Genomic DNA, 15,774 nt, shown 5'->3' with positions numbered 1-15,774 from the left:
TTCGCACTCAGGATCTCATTTACAGATTTAAAATATATATATATATCAGTTCGCTGTTACATTCTTCGTTGCCCTTTAGTAAAACACGGTAGCAATAACGGTACAAAACATGGTACAAAACAAAGTAATACGAGCAGCGACGCCGCAGCGGCACGAAGCATACTGCCGTACTGCCTAACGGCAGCCGCTCACTCATATGGCTCACTATGGTACCCTCCTCTCCCAAAACTATACCGAAACGTCTGTGGACGCCGCTCACTGGCGCTAGTTGTCGGTCCCCTCAGCCAACATGGACGATGGCAGTGCGGTTTCAGCGAAAAGGGATGAAATTGGCGTTCGCCTGCCGTCGATTTGAGCTTGAAAGGTGAAAAATACCGCAAGTTCAGCATGGCTAATGGCGAAGAAGGCTTCCTCCAGTCCCCTCTAGCTGCGTGGGTGAGTGATCTAGTTTCGCGTGGTGCCTTCTCACGATCGGCTCTTCGGGCTCGGGGGTTTGCGAAAAGAAAGTACAAAAAAAGATCGCGTGCGATCGAAATCAACCTCTTACGGATTCCCGAGACTGGTTTTTAATTTCTTCTTTGGTGATTCAACTTTGTTCACATTGGTGGTTGTGATCGGCAGCTAGGTCAAGTTGTTTCAGTCGCAGTGGGCTGTCAAGTTTAGCGTCAGGTGCAGTGAGGTTTGTTTATGTTGTTGCTCCCGTAATATTTTACTTGTTAACAAAGCGTGCGAGTTGAGCGAAGTAACCAAGTGAAACAAGCATAGTGCCTACTCGTCCACGATCGATCCTGGCTACTCTGTCCTATTTCTGATCGATATAGTTACAAACGAGCTCCTAGAAGGGCTCGACGTGGATCGTCAATTAAGACAATGGCTCCTTTCAGGTGCTATTTTCGTTTTCTATTTTATTCCTCTTTGGAGACTTCTTTGTCCCAGAGGAGCCAGTCGCGTTGCAGATCACTGTCCCAGAGGTTAAACTTGGGTCTTCCGTGAACAATAAATACTTTCCAGTTGTTTACACTCTACCGTGCTCATTTTATGATCCTCACTCCTTCTGTGTCGACGACTTTATCTGCGCGATCTGTTTCGCCTGTGGCTTTCGCATGCAGTGTTTTGAACATTTTATTTTTATTTATTTTTCTCTTTCTCAATACCGGAAGTTTAGTTTTCACGGTCATACAATGTTAAACAAAGTGATGACGAGAGCGTCGTTATGCAGATGCATTTTCTCAGGTATTGTCTACGCACTCGTAGAAACGGCGCTCGCCTGTAGCACAGTTGCTTTGCCTACATTGGTTCCACCGATAAGGTTAAATATTCAGTCTTCCGAGTCGTCGGGCCTTGACCGAAGGCTTCACGGTTCTCCGCTTAAAAAGCTGTAGCGCGAGAAAGCTTTTGCTCACTCGCCCGTGTAAGCAAGCCGCGACGACACGTCCCCTCCCCGTCGTGGGGGCTGGGCGGATTACATCTCTGGCGGAGTCGCTTTGAAGCCAGCGCAGCTTTCGCGCGGTGACCGTCACGACTGCTGGATGTTGTCCTGGCTGTGGTCTCTTTTGTTCGCTGCCTCTTTGCACCGGTTAAATAAAAACACGGCGAATCATGGTGGGCTATTAATCGTGTGAGAAAGTTCAGTTAGCGACCTAAAAGCAATCCGCTAACGCAGAACCGAAAGCAGTTCGGACAACTGCTCGGAGAGCACATTTTGAAAGCTGCAGAGTTCTCTAATAGACTGACTAGTTTTGTTGCAGATGTTGGTGATAGTGAAAAGCCCATCTCTGTGAATACAAATGAAGACCTGAGCAAACTTTTTCAACAAACTTTTCTAGCTCTGATTAAAGTGAAGACATGACTGTTTGTTACCGAGAAGACCATGGTGCGCAGTTTTTCAAATGATACCAGCTGGGTGGGGCTTGCCAGCTGTTGAATAGAATGCTCGAAAATGCAGTTCAGAGACATTTTCTTGGTTTCACATGGACGTATTGCATAAAAAATTTTGTTATCATGGACTGTTCATCTTGTGCACATTGGTTGATGCAATTCTGAAAATTCCTTACTAACAAACATTCCTTTTAGCATGTGTAGTTGCCACACTGTGTGAGGAGAGAGTTGGGAGTATTAGAGCTCGTTGATGTTACTGATAATGCAAAGGTGTTTTTCTGTGACCTGACTACTTTCTTTCATACAACTAGGTCCGAGTTCTCTTTTAACTGCAAGTAAGAATTTAAATAAACTAGCCTGCAATCCTATACCAGAAGCATAACCTGGTGTGAGGAGGTGTTATAGTGATATCAACAAACATGCCTAGCATCAACCTCCTTTCATTGCAACCTAAAATGAAAATTGATTGTTGCTCTGTACGTATAACTTGGCATTATTTTGTACTTTCAGTTATTTAACAGTGCTAATAAGGGATTAATTGCTCATTATTGTCCACCCAAGCACTGCGATATGGCTGCAATTTTTCTTTAACTATAAAGTTTCTGTGAAAGCTGTATAGCTTTCCTTTGTAGCCATATGGCTACACTTGAAGTGATGTTGATGGGTAATTACTCCCTTGTTCCAAATCTAGTCTATCTCGGGGGTTTCCCCTAAAACATTAGACTAACACCGTGTAAAAATGCTTACACGCCCTTACCCTACTGCTGAGAGATATTGTTATGTATGCTTCTGTGTAGTCACTTTACTTTGCATGTCTTGTTTGCGTGTGTTTGTTTTCCTCTTTGAACGGGGGTCATTAGTTAGATACTTAATGACAACGCTCCAAGTGGCATTTTAGAAGTGATACTAGGGCTCTTATCATACCTCCCTGACTCATCAGACTTACAAAAACCTGTTTGACTGCCATCCCTAATTTGCCATTCTTTGTAACATATTGCAGATTAAACACATATGAGGCAACTTCTACACGTTGAAAGAAAGGACGCGCTTTTTTGGGGGGGCTCGTGGGATTTGTAGAAGCCATGTTGCCATATTCTGTCAGCCTTAGTCACTTAATCGTTTGTCACCTTGTGCTTGCCAATATTGTATGATGCATTAATAACCTTTAGGTTAGTATTAATGAAAATGTTTGACTGGCTGCATTTGAACTAGTCTTTACACTATTTCCAATCGGAACATTTTCATTCAAAGTGGCTTACAGCTAAGGTGGGCTCTCTCAGAGTATCGCAGTCACAATATCAACTGCACTATCTTTATTTCAAACAACATACAGACATAAATGTTTAAGGTGAAGAGAGAAATAGTTCCCATTTGCAAGAACCATTTTTAAGGCCAATGCATCCCATTGCATGCAACATTTTCTGCGTAATATCCTTGTGTAGCCAGTTACCTGTTGTCATCATGTAGGGTCTAATGCTATTTAAGCAGTACTTTCACTTTGTCTTGTATACACACAGGATACTTACTTTTCTAGCTCTCTTGTAGTGCCAAAATTTTTGTAGGATCTGTGTTAATGCCACAAATTAAATGAACATTGCTTTGTTCACAAGTGTTATTAGGAACAATCAACGACACGTCACACCTGATTTAACCTGCGAAATTATCTTAGAAAATCTAGAACTTATTTACGCTTTTGTGAACTGAAGTAAAAATAGTAAACTTAAAAGAAAGGGTTCCATTTGAGCTGATGTCAGGAATGTCCAAGCAGGAGCTCAGATGTTCTAGTCTGCTCCCAGCAGAACTGGTTCCATCTGGGAGCATTGAATCTGACACCACGTGGTCCTAGCTGGAACCATAGGCTGGTGGAGACTTGTGACTGTTTCGAGACTAGTAGAAACACAGGCACTTCTATTTGATCCCATCTAGCTTCAGCTGGAACCACACAAAGAGTGGTCCCAAGGTATACGTACAAAGCAACAATCAGTTTGCATTGTAGGTCGCAAAGAAAGGAGGTTGACATTACACAAGTTCGTGCAACAGGATCTTACCTGGCTTCACTTGAAATTGCACTATGTCTTTCGCTGCATAGAAATGCATAGTGGGCAGCTGACTTCCATCTGGTCCCAGCTGCAGCCATTTACCATCTGTATTATTGCCAGTCTGAAATGAAATCTTGCTTCTAGGCAACTGGGACCAGCTGATTGACAGCAGCCTTTGTAACTGTGGCCAAGTCCTGTTCAGTTAACACTTGACTGGGACTAATCAGCTTCCAGCTAGCCCTAGATGACTTCACTTGATACCAGCTGGATCAATTTTAATGAGTGCTGATGTAGAAGTCCTTTTGCCACAGTTGCGCTTGAAGCTTTGGTTTGACCTCGATATCCAGAAGCACTCACACTTTCTCCTGAACAACTTTTGTGAAGCATTCGTGCTGTAAAAATGGTCTTGACAACCATTTGAGTGCGTTCACCACAAGCGGTGCAAAGAACTCTGCTCAAGAATTGGAGCACTGGGTCGTATCTGCAGTAGAAGGTAGTGTAACGTCCTGAGGCCTACAGTCTGAAGTACTTTTCCCTTCTTGATGCAGGTCAGAACATTCTATGACGACGATGGAAAGCCACTGGATTTTAAGCAGCTCTGCGATGGGGTCTTTCTGCATACCGTCTGGCTGCAGATGTAAGTGGCTTATTGAAGGAGCTGCTCTCTGGTTGTTTTCTGTTGCCTTTAACGGTGAAGCACTACGGCAAAGTTGGGATATGCTCAGATCTTTGTTATTTGAAGCTTGTGTGCAATACTGTCAAAAATATTTATATTTATAGGAATTTATATTGGAATATATATTGGAATATATTTATAGGAATGTAGGAATTTATAGAAATATTTATAGGAATATTTATAATATTTATTTTTCTTTCTTTTTTTACCTGCTATGCTGCAGTGACGCCCACCCCATGTACTCCGGGGTAATAAGCCCAGCTACCGACATGACTGCCCGATTGAAGAATCTCAACATGCTGCTGCACAACATCAAAGTGTTCTACGAGGTGAGAATTTGCACCATGTGAAAGACACTGAGTAGGAATCAGTAGTATTGTATGAAAGCCTCATAGTGATGTGTAGGCTAGTCGAAGTGTTTGCCGATTACTGTGAGCAGTATTGCCGTGTAATTTTTAAAATTAAGTTCAGCAGGCTAATGGAAGTGCCTGATTACTTCTTACTTTGCCCAGTATTAGAATGCAGTGTTCTGAAAGAAGGTTAAGCAAGCCCGTTAAGGCGCCTGATTGCCCTTTGCTGTTGCGTATATTTAACTAATATCATGAAATAGTCATTATTTGTAAATGAGGTAAAAAGTTGATTAAATTGCTTGATTGTACTTCACTGTGGTCAGCGTAATCAGTATGAAACTGTCACTGTTTGGAAAAAAAGGTAAATGAGCTCAATGTTGTAGTGTTGGAGTAAGGCACTAATAGATCAGCTTTGATACTCAGGCAATGGCTTTATTCAACTGTGTCTTGGATGTTTATTTAAATGAAGCTTTTGCAATGTGTGCATTGGGGTCTTGTTCATCGGTGCAGGAGGTTCTGGAACAAGTACTAGTTATGCACCTGCCTAATGTGGTCAGCATCGCCAAAGGAACTTTTGATGGTAAGTGACTGTTAGTACCAAATATCTCACCCTGAATATGAATAAATTTTGTGCTCTACCAGACAAAATTTGAATAGTAGTCTGAAAGGCAAATTGTTAGATATTATGTACTGTAAATTTGCATTTGAATTACGTGTTGGAATTGTCACTGAGAAATCTTGTAGTACCGGAGACTTTATGACTGGCTTGACTTCATTTGCGTTTTCAGTTGTCTTAGTAAAACCAAATTCAGAAAGAACCATAAGTCTGTTCAAATTATGCAGCGTTCAAATTAAAGGAAACCTTTTAATGAACTTGATGTTGACAGGGCTGAGGCGTCAGTTCAAATATGCCTGATGTTCGAATTAAGCAAGGTCGAATTATCAAGAGACGACTGTATATTCCTTTCGTATGTGAGATGCGCATTATGCACTCTTGCTTAAGGAGTTGGTTTTGAGGAACGTGGTTAATGACGATAAATTTTTCCTAGCTTGTCCTAAATCATGCATTTATGGACAGAAAAGGAAGAGCTGAAGTGCAAGGTGCAATGAAGTAACATTAAGATATGATGATTACGTATAACCAATGACCATATCTTTCCATTTATTGTGTTCCTAAATGTTTTTTACATCTACTCTCATGCTATCGCTGGCATTGAGGTGAGCTGTTGATTTTTTGTTTTCCTTTGCAGAGAGCAGTGAGCAGGAGCTGAGTCGCCTGCTCCTGTTGATGCTGGGCTGTGCCGTCCAGTGTGGCCGCAAAGGGCGCTTCATCGAAGCCATCCGAAGGCTGGATCTGGCCACCCAGGCCGCTCTGGCCGAAGCCATAGCCTCCATCACGGACAACCCGGACTCGGTCTGGACGCGGGACTGGGGCCGCCTGGAAACCCTGCCCGAGTCCGACCGGCCGCGCATGTACGCCACTCTAGTCCGCCACGTGGCCACTCTCGCACGGCAGCGAGACAGCGCGGCTCAGGTGTGTGTACTTTGTGTGCTGGGCGGCAGTCTTAGTGTGGATGTACAGAACACAGAAAAACAAAAGCAGGACAGTAATATAACACGTTGTGAGCACTTTGTTCAAGTTTTAGGAATGCTTAAATCTAGCACACAGCAGAGTGCGTTCTGACTCTTTGACTTAGATTGACTGCACAGTATTCGCATTTTGTTGCATATTGATCGTGTTAGCTCTGCCCTTATCTTGGCATTGACCATTGCTAATACTGTGTTTAATAAGATAAACAAATGCAGGCTCTTGGTGCATGTTGATCTTCTGCAGATATCGCGGTTTCTGTTTGGAAGCTGGTTTGTATTTGAAGCAAAGGAGACTTTTTCATTAGACTGAGTATCAGGCCTCCAGGTTGGTTGTACAGGCCAGAAGCAATTTTTAATTTGACTGCAAAGATTTGAGAAAGCTGCACAACTTCTTTTTGTTAATGCGAAAGCATTACTAGGCTATGTCGGCGGCTTTCTGTCATCAAAACCATGTTCGCAGCGATTGTGAAAAACTATAAAGAGGTACCATCTCAAAAGTGGTTATAATCGAAGGAGGATGATGTGAGAATGCGGCGCAAAAATTTTTCTGCCGATCCGATCATTAGTTAATTAATTAGAACCAAAAAACTGACCAAAAGTGGGCTTAGTCAGGCCGAGAGTGGCGCGAAATTTGAATCGCCGGAAGTGCGGTACCACGTGATGTACCACGTGATTGACCCACGTGACCGGGAAGGTGGGTGGAGCCAATGCGCAGCGCAAAATTTGAATGAAGCGGGATGGAATTGGATGAATTGCACAGATTGCCTCAGTCAGATGATTACACTATCAATGAGAGATTGGATCAATAGGCGATCGATAAGTGACTGATGAGTGACCGATAACGATAAGTGATTGATAAGTGATAATAAGTAACTGATAAGTGATCGATGAGTAACTGATAAGTGATTGATAAGCAACTGATACATGGTCGATACGTGAGAGGAGACGAGTGCCGAGGAGGCGTCAATGCTTTCGCATTACTCCAATGCGGTTTCTTCAGTGCTCTCTAACGTTTTTCAAAAGGCTGGATCATAGGGGAGGCTAGTTTTCTTCTCTGCCTACAATATGAGGCTTGCATCTGCCTGGTAATTTCTTACTGATTACTTCATCAGGAGAATTGACATGATGGTCATTGAGCCTGATGACATCACATTGATCCGAGACATTGATGTTCCAGCGTCTTGTGAACCTGACGCTGGAACAGGAGTCCAGTGGCACTCTGGATGCCTCCGGGGAGCAGCTGTGGGGCGGTGGCGATGCCGCTTCGTCCCAAGTGGCTGACTCTAGGCTAGGTGTGGAACTGGCTGACGCAAAGGCAAAGCTTCGCCGCTGCCAGCAGGAACTGTGAGTGCGGCTTCCATTTCATGGCTGGCTTCGCTTTGTGTACAGAGTCAACCATACTTGTCTAGAGTGGTGGAAAGGTGCCGTTCAGGGGGAATGAAGAGAAATTATGAAGCAGGTATTGACTTTCGTTGATAATGCTTGCGCTGGAGAGCAGCTGAACAGAGACGTGAACGCACAGGCACCAGTGCCCTACCGCTAGCAAAGCAGCTGCGAAAAGATTTCAGTTCATTCGCTCCGCAGCACACCGTCCGAGCACTCTAGACAAGTGTGATCTACTTTGTACTCTGTTTTGACACACCGCAGTGGCTTAACGGCCGTGGCATTTGGCTGCTGAGCACACGATGTTATGGGGTCGAATCTTTGCTACAGCGGCTGCCTTGTTGGACGTGAACTAAACTAATGCCCATTTGCTATTTGATATCAATAGTATGTACTGAAGAACCCCAGATGGGCGAACTGAATTTACACAGTGTGGTAGAACGTGCAGTGGCCAGTGTGAATAAAAAGTGTGCCTGCCTTTTTTATCCAAGGGTACTAAGCTTGTAACTTTTAAAGAAGCTACCTTTGCATCAGTTAAATGCCGTTTACAGTTGCTTGCTCTGATTATAGGCTTTAACGGGTTTAATGATACATGAATCAAGTCGAAAGTGCTGGATTTCACTAAAGAAGTTTATAGTTCAGTGAAGTCAAGGCGTACGACTACATTTTGCTGGACACCTTCAGGTGTTTTGGCAAGCTTCATAGTTCCGACTGCACTGCATAGAACTGGCGAGACAGAGTACAGTCACTTTGCATTTTTGTTTGAGCCATGCACTGATGAACTGATTACAGTGAAGGTTCTTTTTTCATTGAAAAAACTGTGAGGCACACCTTTACTGGTTTGCGATGACTCGATAGGGGAGGGCTCTGAATGGGTGAGAACTGCTAGCTTCATAATTTGAAGTGAGCAAGAGCTGAAAAACCAGCAGTGAAGCATTTGTGGAGGAGCTGATGCGGAAAATGCCTGCTTGTAATGTATTGGGTATCTTGCTTGCAGCAGTGGTTTTTGGGCCATGAGCAACCTTGCAGGGCAACGGCCTGAAACTGTCCAAAGTATAACCTGACTGTATAAAGGTTTGTGCTAAAAGCAAAATTGTGGGGGCTGCCTGTGGCATCAGTGAGGTTGTCTGTTTTGTGTTGTTTTGATGCTTCACATGCTTTGAGTTGTGTTCTTGAAGCAGCAGTGTATTAAAACTTTCGATATGTCTCTCTTGTACTCGTCTTTGGTTTGACCTCTCTTGTAATCTTTTGTACTTGTCTTTGAATGTACTGTTATTTCCAAAGTGCAGAGCTATATTTTCCCTGTTAGTAGCAGCTGACCATCCAAGTCGGCCCATCTGCTCCAAGAAGGCTATCGTCGGCTATCATTTCCTGTCAGTTTTGTCAAAAAAGGCCGCCACCGTCTGAAAGACGTTGAAGTAACGAGCGTTAGCTGAAACTATGTCAACATTTCGTCCCCTGACGTCATACTCACATAGTTGCGCCTCTATCCACCATATTGGACTGTGACGTCATCATTAGCACGTGGCAGGTGGTTGTTTCTACAGTGCTATTGTAGATGGCGCTGTGAACTCAGGGTGGTAGCAGACCCCAAGAAATCTCCGAACATGATGAGTAAGAGCTAACGCCCTTAAGAAAAAGCTGTGTAATACCTGCAACATGACAGCAGCATCATTTTCTTACTTATCAAAGCTCTGTCACTAGTTAGCGTGGCATAGATGTCATTCTGGGAAAATTATTATCTGTCACCATAGTTTGACTTCATTTTGGTGTCCATGTTCCTTCAGAGCACAGTGCCACCCATTGTTTTCATTGCTTTTGTGCGCACTTAATTGGCAGTTTCTGTTTTGTAAACTTTTTTGTGTCATGATGTTGTTTGCGTTGCAGAGAGGAGAAGCTTGAAGTGCTGTCCGAACAAAAAGAGGAGCTTGGTCAGTTGAAGGAGGCCATTGGCCGTCTACGACAGGAGGTAGGGCCCATTTGTCTTAAAATTTACTGTTACTGGATTGGTTGAGGCACTTCTTTTAACCCTGCCTTGCCATCTTACGAACAACTTCTTGCCAATACTTTTATGTGGAACCTTGAATGAGTAATGAATAAACTTTATTCAGTGAAGTAGTCAGTAGCAGAGAATCCACTGTGGTTCTCTAGTTCAGGGCCTCATATGTGGTGGCCTTCCATTGTCGCATAGATTCAGAATAAAATTTTGAACTGTATTTTAGTGCGTTGTCTCCCAGTTGCTTGAAAGACCACACAGAGTTGTAGATGCAAAGGGAGCTTTGTCTGGGACCATATCTATATCAACAGTGAATGGCTGGGTGTCTAGTTCTTCATGACCAGATACAAAAGCAAATGCATGTGCCTGTTTTCCCTTCTGTGATAGCCATGTCCCATGTTCCATGTTCCTTTAGCCCCAGTGCTAAGCATCCTTCTCTTATAGATGCGCAATGTCTGTTAGTTACTTCACACCAAGGCAGACGCACACAAAAATAAATTTTCATAGTATGAACGCTCTTTTGCATGTCACCATTGGTCAGGTGACCGGAGGATCCTTGGCTAGTCTATTCTTCTCTGGAAAGATGCCGCCACTTCATAGTGAAGTAAAGAGGGCATCACTTAACACATGCAAGGTTATGCACACTCAACTAGTTATCGGAGAATTTTCTCCAAGCTTGCCGTACTTTTGATGGCCTGTGTGGGCGATTTTTCGTTCGCACTGCACCGGCTTCTTAAATGGGCTCTGATTTTCGTGGCAGTAGTGTAAGCCAAGCACTGAAGGCAGAATCATTTTTTTTTTTCTTGTGCTTGGAAGTTGCCATCACTAATGGCTTGCTTTTTTTCTTGTTTTAGAACCTAGAGCTTGTGCAAGACGCGAGAACAGCCAAAGCATATAGAGATGAAATTGACATCCTCAAGGAAAAGGTCAGTGTTCTATTTAATAGCTTTTATTCGGAACATGTTTGTGGAGAAAAAAAAGAAACAGAGCTGTGAGACAAAGCTTGCGTTCTGTGCAGGTGTTGAAGCTGGACAGACTGGAGACTGAGATACAGAGGTACAAAGACAAGATGAGCGAGCTCGACTTCTTTCGCAGCAGGGTGGAGGTGAGCATTGTTGAAAGGCATTCTTTGTTTTATGGAGCTTCACCATCACTCTTAGTGGGACTGGTGACTCCTTTTTGTGCATGTCACTAGTATGTAAACTGATGATTTTGTCTTAGTACTGATGGCTGAGGCCTCTAGTTTCTTACAATACCACGCAAAAATCGCTGGTTTTAGCATTTTTCATGGAATTGTGTGTGTGCAAACACATGTTTTTATGGTACAGTCGATTCGAAATATATCAAACGCGAAGGAGATCGTGAAATAGTTCGATATAGTATCAGTAATTCGATATGTGAGGCACGGCAATGCATAAGCGAAAGCCTGCTTTAAGGGAGACACGGGTCTTGAACTGGTGACAAAATGTGAAAATTTCAATTTTTCAAAAGTGGCATTTCGGGTTCAGTATACAGTCGATCCCGGATATATCGAACTCGAAGGGGATCGCGAAAAAGTTCGATATATCAATAATTCGAAATATAAAATATGCCTATTAGACGCTTATTTTAAAATTGCGCAAATCTCGGACAGTTTCCTGGGATCGTAGCAAGTGGGAACTTACCGATTTTCCTCTCCTAAAGTCCACAAAAACGAAAGCACAACTCCACGACCAGCGCGCTTTATTGTATCCAAATGAGAAAGTCCAGTTCCTTCCATTGCACCACAACAACGACGAATTACGCTGAATGCGGATGCAAGATCAGCCGCAGTGCAGGGCGGCTGGGCCTCTTCGCCACAATCTTCGTCACTGCTCGGGTCCGCTTCCTCGGTATCGATGATGTCAGCCACGATGTCAGCATCAGCAAGATCCGCAACGGCTTGCACGTCGTCGTCAACACTGACAAAATCTTGTGCTGTTACGCCGTCTGGGACGGCACCTGCAAACGCCGACAGCTCACGAAATTCGCTATCCAGGCATCCAGCGCCGTCGTCTTCTGTGTCTAGACATCTGTCGTCTGAATCCACCACAAACCCGGCTTTGCGAAAGCAGTTAACAATCGTGTTCTGCGTCACGTCATTCCAAGCGCCAGCCAGCATCTGTATGGCTCCTAGGAGGTCCAACTTGAGTTCTATATTCAACCGAAGGTTGATTATGAGCCTTCGCACCAGTCGCCGTCTGTACCCAACCTTAAATGCCTTCACTATGCCCTGATCGAGAGGTTGAAGTTTCGCAGTTGTATTTGGCGGCAGAAATTTGATGGTGATCTGCTTCAACTGGCAGACGACATGATGGGCAGAGCAGTTGTCAAGAAGAAGACAAACCTTGCGGCCCGACTTCTGCAGCTCGAAATCCCACGTTTGAAGCCACTCGGTGAAAAGATCGCGTGTCATCCAAGCCTTCTTATTAAATGCGTACCGAACCGGGAGGCCTTTCGTGTTTTTAAAACAGCGTGGTGACCTACTTTTGCCGATAACCAGTGGCCGCAGTTTGCATGACCCATCCATATTTGCTGCGAGCAAAATCGACACGCGCACTTTGCTGTTCTTCCCTCCATGGCATGCGCTGCCCTTCAGGTGGAGAGTCTTATTTGGCAGCATTTGCCAAAACAATGCTGTCTCATCTGCGTTGAATATTTGCGACGGCGAAAAGCTCTCGCAAATCTCTGGCCACTCTTCGGACAGCCACTTCTCCGTGACAATGCTGCTGGTCGCCTCGCTTTCACCCGAGAGTGTCTTTCCGACGATGCTGTAGCTATTCTTAAAACGCTGCTGCCAACCAGTGCCACCAGTGAAGCTCTCTTCTCCGAGGGCTACAGCGAACCATTTCGCTTTTTCCATGAGCATCGGGCCGTCGACAGGGATGTTTCTGGCACGTATCTCTAAGAACCAGGCGTACAAAGCTTTCTCGACCTTGTCGTAGGTCGGAGCACGCATACGACACGCTCCAGGACGACTGGATTGTGCTGCCTTCAACTTCACGTCGGCTTTGTTCTTCAGGATTGTACTGAGCGTGTTGCGAGGAATTCCGAACGCATCGGCGACCAACGACTTTTTCTCGCCGTCCTCCACCCGTCGAATGATATCCGTCTTTGTTGCCAAGTCCAAATTCTTGCGTTTTTTCGCGTTCATGGCTCCCGAACACGAACCAAAGCGAAAAGAAAACGCACGGCACCGCACAAGTCACAAGCGAACTCACACTGGCCTCGCGAACAAAGGGAAAAGAACGACGACCGCACAGCAATGAGAACCACACCAGTCACGTGCGAACCTACACCGACAGCAGTAACAGCCAAAATGGCTTAAACGTTGGCGCGGGTTAGCTCACATCGCTTGCTAGCTTCGGCGACGCCAGCGGAGTCAGCCAACCAGCATGCAGAAATTAGGCGTCTGCGGGCCTGCGGCCAGCACGGTTTCCCTCTTCCCAGCTCCTCAACATGGCCCTCTGGCCATTCCCATTTCCTTTCACACCCCCCACAAAGTTCCCATCACGTGACTCAGAGCGCAGCTGTCCAAGGCCAGCGCCGCGTGAACTGTTATTAGGAGAAGCCCATTTGCAGGAGCGTGCGCTAGTGGAAAAGCCCACTTCCAGGGTGGCGCTTACTGGAAGAAGCGCACTTGCGGGGGTGCGGCATAGCACGGAGCTCGATATATCAAATATAGGGTGCACGGGAGTTCGATAAACGTAAACAAATTTGCTATACTTTTGCATGAGATTCCCAAGGGGTTTCTACATCTGTTCGATATAGGCAATAATTCGATATAACCGGGTTCTATATATCCGGGATCGACTGTACTCTAAATTTCCTACCTTCAAAGTTTCAGGGTCTAATTCCACCTCTAAATACTAAAAAATTAATATATGTGACACCTCCAAATTGCCGGAATGGTGATTCTATAGCAGAATGTCGCAGAAATCCCCTAACTGTGTCCCCGATGACCACCATTTTGGTCTTGTTCTAAATCTGACACTCTTCCCAACATTCTGGTATTGCTCACTACTGTGAGGTCCTCTTGGAACGTTTGCATTTCACCATTTTCTGATTCCTCTACAAGAACCTCTTAATTCTCTTAATTTGTGGTGTGTGCTTTTCAAACACAGTTTTTTTAACTTCATGTTTTTTGCCAACATGACTAGTCGTATAGAATTTTTCGTTATGTTTTTTTAATGGTGCAATTTCAATTAATCTTATACCATTGAATCCAGAAAGGACTGAGCTATGAAGCTATGCTATCTTTTATAGCCCAGTCGGAGTGTCGAATTTTGTGAACAGTAATGTCACCCAGTTATGTTCCATAACCGTGGTGCTTCGACATAATTCGACATTTTAAATTGACGATGGTCCTCAATGAGAATATAAATAGCATGCCTCTGCATAGTAGGTCTTTGGCTACAGCCTCATTTTAGTCGGAACCAAAAAATATTGAAGAAAAGTGTTTTAAGAACCCGTAAGAAATTACATCATAATATAGGAACAAATTGAGATATGCTGAAACTAATTATATTTTTAAAAACAAGAGGAAATACATGTACACATATAATTTCATTATGATATCTCTAATAATCAAAACCTCTTTAAGACCAGCATCTCCCCTTCTATTGCCAATGAAAGTTGAGCACAGTGAAATTAATGTACTGTGAAGATTTTTAAAATGAAATGAACATCTCTGGAGCCTCCACTGGAGGGACCACGCCCTGGGCATGGTCAGTGGAGCAGTTATCAAAGTGACATTCATGTAGTTTTGTCATAGCTAGCATTGCTCTGCAACCTGATGGAACGGAGAGTTGAGCTAGTTGGTACATGTTCCTTGGAAAAAAACAGCGCTAAGACGAAGGACAACGAAAAAGAGTACAACAGGACCGGCGCTGTTGTACTCTTTTCGTTGTCCTTCGTCTTAGCGCTGTTTTTTCCAAGAAACCTGATGGAAGTTGGCCGAAATCTGAGATGGGAGTGATTGGGGTGTCTTCCAGGAACTGCGAGAGGACAAGCGCATCCTGGGTGAGACCAAGGCCATGCTGGAGGAGCAACTGGAAGGCAGCCGACGCCGTGTGGAGCACGCGGTCCAGCTGGAAGCTCAGCTGCTCAAGACCCGGGCCCTGCTCAGTGAATGCACCCTGGTACGGGGTTCCTTGTCTCCAAATTACTTTTGTTGTTTCCTTAGTGTATGTAGTCATTTACGGTGACCTGTGCGCATTCACGAGCTTGCTATATATTGTTTGAAGGTGTAGCATTGAGGAGGTGCATGAATATTGAAAATTTTCTTGTCAAGTATGATTTTGCATGAATAACTAACTGGCTTGTACTATCAAACTGGCTACTAAATGTTTGCTTTTTCTTGGAATTGGAGATATAATAGTGCTGAAGGGAGGACGTAAATGAAATACGTTTAATACTCTTTGTGGGAGTCAAAAATGCAAGTGGGGAACAACTACGATTTTCTTTCCACTTTGCTGCCGCCACATCAGTTGCCATACTAGCCTGGAGTCAGTTTCACCCACTCCTGTAATGATTTTTGTTATAATCGTGCGCAAATTTCTACTTGCTCGACGTTCAACAGCCATGGTATCTGGTACTTGTACTCTGCAGCTGGCTGAATGCCATTTCGATGCCTATTGCTGTCTGCAAGTTGGCCTTGCTCAATTGGCTTACTGTGTTCAGTGATCGCCGGGGTGTGTACGTTGCATTGGATATGCTAAATTTAGTTGCATTCAGGAGCTGTTTGAGTGAGTTTACTGAGTGATGGGTGCAGGCCTCCGCAATGCAGCAACAGACAGCACTTTCTCAACGAGGTGTTCGTGTACCAGTGCTAGAAACAACGGA

General features: G+C 44.3%; 1 protein-coding gene across 1 annotated transcript in view; it reads left to right on the top strand.

Moving 5' to 3' along the window:
• The first annotated feature begins 279 nt into the window (after positions 1–279).
• The window catches only part of LOC149331464 (uncharacterized), a 45,735-nt gene continuing 30,240 nt past the window's right edge, over positions 280–15,774 (top strand). Inside the window, exons 1-10 of the mRNA XM_089556618.1 lie at positions 280–435; positions 4,466–4,554; positions 4,817–4,922; positions 5,454–5,523; positions 6,194–6,477; positions 7,711–7,877; positions 9,804–9,885; positions 10,767–10,838; positions 10,931–11,017; positions 14,925–15,071. Of these exons, the coding sequence (XP_089412744.1) occupies positions 388–435; positions 4,466–4,554; positions 4,817–4,922; positions 5,454–5,523; positions 6,194–6,477; positions 7,711–7,877; positions 9,804–9,885; positions 10,767–10,838; positions 10,931–11,017; positions 14,925–15,071 (1,152 nt within the window). The 5' untranslated portion in view covers positions 280–387. The remainder of the gene's footprint in view (positions 436–4,465; positions 4,555–4,816; positions 4,923–5,453; positions 5,524–6,193; positions 6,478–7,710; positions 7,878–9,803; positions 9,886–10,766; positions 10,839–10,930; positions 11,018–14,924; positions 15,072–15,774) is intronic.

The sequence above is a fragment of the Amblyomma mixtum genome, chromosome 8 (assembly GCF_055824585.1).
Source record: "Amblyomma mixtum isolate Tamu chromosome 8, ASM5582458v1, whole genome shotgun sequence".
NCBI lineage: Eukaryota > Metazoa > Arthropoda > Arachnida > Ixodida > Ixodidae > Amblyomma > Amblyomma mixtum.
Note: the sequence above shows the minus strand (reverse complement) of the source record. Positions and strands in the feature narration are given on the sequence as shown.